Source organism: Zingiber officinale, chromosome 8A, assembly GCF_018446385.1.
Source record: "Zingiber officinale cultivar Zhangliang chromosome 8A, Zo_v1.1, whole genome shotgun sequence".
Classification (NCBI taxonomy): domain Eukaryota; kingdom Viridiplantae; phylum Streptophyta; class Magnoliopsida; order Zingiberales; family Zingiberaceae; genus Zingiber; species Zingiber officinale.
The window spans coordinates 30,255,658-30,261,834 of record NC_056000.1 but is presented as its reverse complement, the minus strand read 5'-3'; the positions used below and the strand labels follow the sequence as shown (position 1 = coordinate 30,261,834).

The following is a 6,177-nucleotide window of genomic DNA, read 5'->3' as shown; positions in this document are numbered from 1 at the left end:
AAGCACATCGACATCAAATTTCTAGCGGTTAAAGAAAGAGTTCAGAGTTGTCAAATCATGGTAGAGCACATCAGCACATATTCCATGTTGGCCGATCCACTCACTAAAAGCTTGGTGTCTAAGGTGTTTCATACGCATGTTGTGAATATGTGAGTTCTTATGGAAGAAGAACTCATCTAGTACGAGTCCGTCTTCATTTTATTACTTTATGTTGATTAATAAAGACAAACATTTATTTTGATTATTGTACGTACTTAAAATTTAAAATATTAATGAGAATTTATATATTTATTTGACACTTTGACTATAATATCATTATTTTTCTGCTACTGCTTAGCATTTGATGTTTGTAAATATGATATAGATTCCTTTTGGAATCATACAGTTTGGATCATGATTTACTATTGTAGTTTAGCATAAAGTATATAATTGCAAATATGATTTGACCTCGTTTGAGGTCATCTTAGGACTAGTTGGAAATTGACATGTATTGATCACATTTCATGTAATTTCTACTCTACACATCCATATCTTGATCTATATTATCAATGACATTGATATTGTGATTACTGTTGGAGCTTGTTATGATCATATACAGTAGCTATGACCTCTTTAGTCCTATACTAATGAAGTTAATGTACCAGATTGTTTACAGGGATATCTTGTACCCAAAGTTTGATATCAACTAAAGTTTTATTTGTATTTTACATACAACTCCCATATAGCCTAAGTGGGAGATTGTTGAATATAATTATCTCTATTAGGTGAACTTATTTATAAGTTGCACATGTGAATACAATTCGAACATTTTAAAGTGATCTAACTTATGTTTAATGAGTTTTGGGTAATTGAATGTGGGTTGAATGTGTAGAACCCTTTAGCTGATTCGTTATTATTTATGGGTTGATAACAGATTGATTGCCTATATAAGGGGGAGATCCCTAAGGGTTTAGGGTATCATCTTGACCTAGTTTCTTATTCCCCATCGACAAAAAGTTTTTCGACGTCGTCATCCCCTAAGTCCCTTAGAAGATTCTTCTTGTTTGCTTCCACTTCTTCTTCCTCAGGATCTTCTAGATGACGCTAAAGGGCAAAGCTATGACTCTTCAATCATGTTCTTTTTTATTATTTTTATGTATTTATTTTTTTATATCATATTTTTGATAAAAACGAAGATTCATGTTCATATGTTCTTGTATTTCCTATATACGAATTATTATACAGTTCTTAGAATCTACGTGGATTAGATTTTACAAGAACTATCAAGCTCGATTTGAGATAAAATAATCATATTTGGTTCGACTTATTCAAACCTCGATTTGAACATAATCAAATTATATGACTTAAATTTAAATTATTCATATCTTAATTTGAACATATTTAAATTAAAAATTCGGTAAAAAATAAGTTTGAGTTTAGCTAGTGAGCGAGAATAAAATATTATAAATTTAAATTTAATTTGAAAAAAATATCAAACACAGAATTTGATAATTTCAAATATGAATCAATTATTTTTTAAACTAACTCAAAATACACATAAACATGATCGATTTATTTGCACCTCCGCCCTGCAATTTATGAATAATTGAAGCAGCTATATATGACGACCATGTTGGATATACCTTTCTTAATGGTTGTATCTTCTCGGCACAAGTATTAAATTCGACTTCTTCCGCACTATGATTCCGTAGAATTCCTTCATATCCATTTCCTCCGCGGTCATTCCTTGTGGTAGCGCCCAATCAAAATGGTAAAGTAGGTTAGCAAGAGCAAGCTCCAAGACAGGGAAAGCGAAATCCATTCCCGGGCAACCTCTGCGGCCTGCACCAAAAGGTATGAATTGGAAGTTTTGTCCCCTGAAGTCAACACTAGCATCGTCCAAGAATCTCTCAGGCCAAAACTCCTCCGGCTTCTCCCATGATCTTGGATCCCTTCCGATTGCCCAAGCATTGATTAACACTCTTGTGCCTTTGGGAATGAGATAACCATGCACTCTAGTCTCTTGCATAGCCTCTCGAGGAACCAAAAGTGGAAGCGCAGGGTGCAATCGGAGGGTCTCCTTGATCACCACCTTCAAGTACTCCATCTCTTGAAGTATCTCCTCTCGAATTTCACTTTTCGATCCAGCAATTCTTCTAACCTCTTGTTGTGCCCTCTCCATCTTTGCCGGTTGCCTGATAAGCTCTGTCATCGCCCACTCGAGTGTTGAAAATGTTGTATCTATCCCTCCACCAAACACGTCCTGAATTGCAGCAAAACAATAGCTAAGCACACAAGAAGTAGTCAATCGTAAGCAATAAGTATGTATATTTCCAAACAGGAGCTACCAAAATGACGGCCTTTATGCTGTCCCTCCTGAGAACGACGCCTCCTGAGCTATCCAAAGAGAGCAAGATGTCAACAAAGTCCATGTTGTCATCGTTCCTGTTCTCTTGCTTCTTCTCGTGCGCGTTGAGGACTTCCTCCACGAACGCGTCGAGATCGAGGGCGTTTTTCCTCACCCGCTCATCCAAGCCACTGAGACAATCCACAAAACGCAGTGCAGGCATGTAGTCGCGCATCGGGAACGATCCCAGCAGTGCCATCCACTCCGACAGCAGCACGCGGAATCTACTCGCGTCGGCGCCGCCCTCCTCGTCGGTGTACTTCTTTCCGAACGCTATTCTGCAAGTTATGTTTCTCGTGAAGGTGACGATCAAATCGCTTATGTTGACGGAGCCGGAGGGGACGGCGGCGGCCACGCGGTCCACGAGGAGGGACGCCTCCTCCTCCCGAATTTGGCGGTAGGAGTTGATCCGGCGGTGGCTAAGTAGGTTGACGGTTGTGACGCGACGCATCTGCCTCCAGTAATCACCATACTTTGCGAAGGAGATGTCTCTGGAGCCATAGAACAGCTTGTGGCAGATGCTGAGGTCAGGGCGGGTGGCGAAGGCGAGATCTTGGGTCCTCATGATCTCCTCGGCCGAGGCAGCGGAGGATACCACCAGGGTGGGCACGCTGCCAAAGTGGAGGAGCATCAGGGGGCCGTGCTTTCGGGACAGAGCTCGTAGCGAGCGGTGGGGTAGCGAGCCGAGCCGGTGCAGATCGCCGATGATAGGAAGCCTCCATGGTGAAGGGAGACGGTCGGGCGGTGGTCGACGAAACAGTAGGAGGAGAATCGGGAACAAGAGGAGGATGGGAAGCGAGATGAGACAGGCGGCGGGACGCCAGGGAAGAGGCACATGCTCCAACATGATGCTCTTCTAAGTTGATCTGTTGAAAACATCTCCCCTGTTTTATAGGACAGAATTCAACTCGCAGTACAGTACCCAACGGAATCAAATCAGAAAGGGAAATTATTTGCCTTCACCGAGAAAAGGTTAATTAGTTGACACTGATTATTCTGTTTACCATCTATTAATTTTGAGATTATCGTTTTGTTCTTATCAAAAAAATTTTGTGTCATCAAGTTAAAACGAAAAATACTCGTCATGCACGGTCCATTAATCCAACGTTCTTCAATCGCTCGGAGAATGGTTAAATTGTTTTGGAAAATTACCAAAACGTTATTGAAGCTGGCAGACACTTCTCTGCATTATAAAAGTGGCAGATGAGATTCCCAGAACATGTTGTATCTGCTGGCGTTAAAGTGCCGTGCTGCTGCTGTCTACCGGAGCTGGCATGAATGCAACAGCGTTGTATCTTTTAATCGGGTAGAAAATGACATTGGTTTCTATAAATCAGAAAGATGATGTTGATTTCTATAACGAAGTGGTGTTGATCGTGCTACCAAAGTATTACCATCGTACTGATTTATAAAAAATCAATACATTAGTACTGATTATATATATAAATCTTAAATATTTTAAATCGCATACCTGCACATCTTAATATATTTTTAATTTGATTTTTTTTATTAATACTTATCACGCGGCTAAAATTTAATTTTTATTTTCTTTTCATTTTTATTTTCATATAATAATTTTTTTTCTCTTCTTTAATCACATAGAAGATGATATTGGTGTTGACACCACCGAACCAGCATCCCATCTTGATACTAATTTGTAGAAATCAACATATTGGTACTGATTTAGAGAAATTAATACCACTTACCATTACTTATAATCAAAAGAGACAGAAGACAATTGTTGCATGTAGATGATAATGTAGATGATAGAAGGAAATAAAAAAAAAATAGGAGATACCCAATTAGCGAAGTGATGATTTTTTTAAGTTTTCAGCTATGGCAATAAAATTTTGTCATTAAGATTTAAGGATTGAGTTATAGTATTAAGCACAAAAAGAAATTTCAAAACTAATTTTTTTTTAATGTTAACTAGGTGTACAAGATATTAAAAGTATATATATATATATATATATATATATATATTTAGTTTTGACTGATATCATACACACCCACTATGGGCGACCACAGTGGACAATCCTCACATGGGAAATGATCAAGGTGCTCAAAAGTAATTTGGGTGCCCCGACTTATGAGGGTCACCCACGGTGGGCGACCCTCACATGGAAAATGGTCGGGACACCTAGAACACTTCCGAGCGCCTCAACTTGTGAGTGTCGCCCAGCGTGGTCGCCTACAGTGGGTGACCCTCACTTGCAAAATGGTCGGGGCACCCGAAAGTAATTTGGGTGCCCTGACTTGTGAGGTACCCGAGTCATTCCAGGTGTCTTGAGTCGTCTTAGTTGCAGAAATACCGCGCGAACGCTAATCGGACACTCTCTCTCTCTATATATATATATACAAAACTCTAAATGGTATAACCACAAACTAAAATAAATAAATAAAAACATAAAAAAACGTCGACAAAGAGGCATGAACATAAGTCCGTAGGTTGCAGATAGGGGTGCAAACGAATCGAATCGAATCGAGCCGAATATATAGAAAAATGTAAGGCTCGAATTCGGCTCGAAATAGGTATATTCGAGTTCGAGCTCGATTCGAAGTTCGAAAAATTTAAAATGTCTGGTTCGAATTCGGGCGGTGGTCGACGAAACAGTAGGAGGAGAATCGGGAACAAGAGGAGGATGGGAAGCGAGATGAGACAGGCGGCGGGACGCCAGGGAAGAGGCACATGCTCCAACATGATGCTCTTCTAAGTTGATCTGTTGAAAACATCTCCCCTGTTTTATAGGACAGAATTCAACTCGCAGTACAGTAACAGTATGCAACGGAATCAAATCAGAAAGGTTAATTATTTGCCTTCACCGAGAAAAGGTTAATTAGTTGACACTGATTATTCTGTTTACCATCTATTAATTTTGAGATTATCGTTTTGTTCTTATCAAAAAAAATTTGTGCCATCAAGTTAAAACGAAATATACTCGTCATGCACGGTCCATTAATCCAACGTTCATCAATCGCTCGGAGAATGGTTAAATTGTTTTGGAAAATTACCAAAACATTATTGAAGCTGGCAGACACTTCTCTGCATTATGGAAGTGGCAGATGAGATTCCCAAAACATGTTGTATCTGCTGACGTTAAAGTGCCGTGCTACTGCTGTCTACCGGAGCTGGCATGAATGCAACAGCGTTATATATATATATATATATATATATATATATCTTTTAATCGGGTAGAAAATGACATTGGTTTCTATAAATCAGAAAGATGACGTTGATTTCTATAACGAAGTAGAAAATGACATTGGTTTCTATAAATCAGAAAGATGACGTTGATTTCTATAACGAAGTGGTGTTGATCGTGCTACCCCTCTCTGTCCCTCTCTATATCTCTCTCTCTCTCTATATATTAATCGGGTAGAAAATGACATTTGTTTCTATAAATCAGAAAGATGATGTTGATTTCTATAACGAAGTGGTTTTGATCTTGCTACCAAAGTATTACCATCGTACTGGTTTATAAAAAATCAATACATTAGTACTGATTATATATATATATATAATCTTAAATATTTTAAATCGCATACCTGCACATCTTAATATATTTTTAATTTGATTTTTTTTATTAATACTTATCACGCGGCTAAAATTTAATTTTTTATTTTCTTTTCATTTTTATTTTCATATAATAATTTTTTTTTTCTCTCCTTTAATCACATAGAAGATGATATTGGTGTTGACACCACCAAACCAGCATCCCATCTTGATACTAATTTGTAGAAATCAACATATTGGTACTGATTTAGAGAAATTAATACCACTTACCATTACT

General features: G+C 38.2%; 1 protein-coding gene across 1 annotated transcript; it reads right to left on the bottom strand.

Annotated features, from left to right (window-relative positions):
* Window positions 1-1,483: 1,483 nt before the first annotated feature.
* Window positions 1,484-5,150, bottom strand: LOC122008271 (cytochrome P450 71A1-like). Its single transcript, XM_042563949.1, has 3 exons — window positions 4,988-5,150; window positions 2,328-3,133; window positions 1,484-2,242 (listed from the first exon to the last, which is right to left on the bottom strand). The coding sequence occupies exons 1-3, from the start codon at window positions 5,085-5,087 to the stop codon at window positions 1,628-1,630; spliced, it is 1,521 nt and encodes a 506-aa protein (XP_042419883.1). The 5' UTR covers window positions 5,088-5,150; the 3' UTR covers window positions 1,484-1,627.
* Between the last annotated feature and the right edge of the window lie 1,027 nt (window positions 5,151-6,177).

Bases quoted from the DNA above. Each gene is read 5' to 3' on its own strand.
- LOC122008271 (XM_042563949.1), bottom strand. From the start codon at position 5,087: ATGTTGGAGCATGTGCCTCTTCCCTGGCGTCCCGCCGCCTGTCTCATC. The intron at 3,134-4,987 runs CACCGCCCGAAT...TGTTTCGTCGAC, and splicing joins CCTCCTACTGTTTCGTCGAC to CACCGCCCGACCGTCTCCCT. The intron at 2,243-2,327 runs GTAGCTCCTGTT...GCTGCAATTCAG, and splicing joins GCATAAAGGCCGTCATTTTG to GACGTGTTTGGTGGAGGGAT.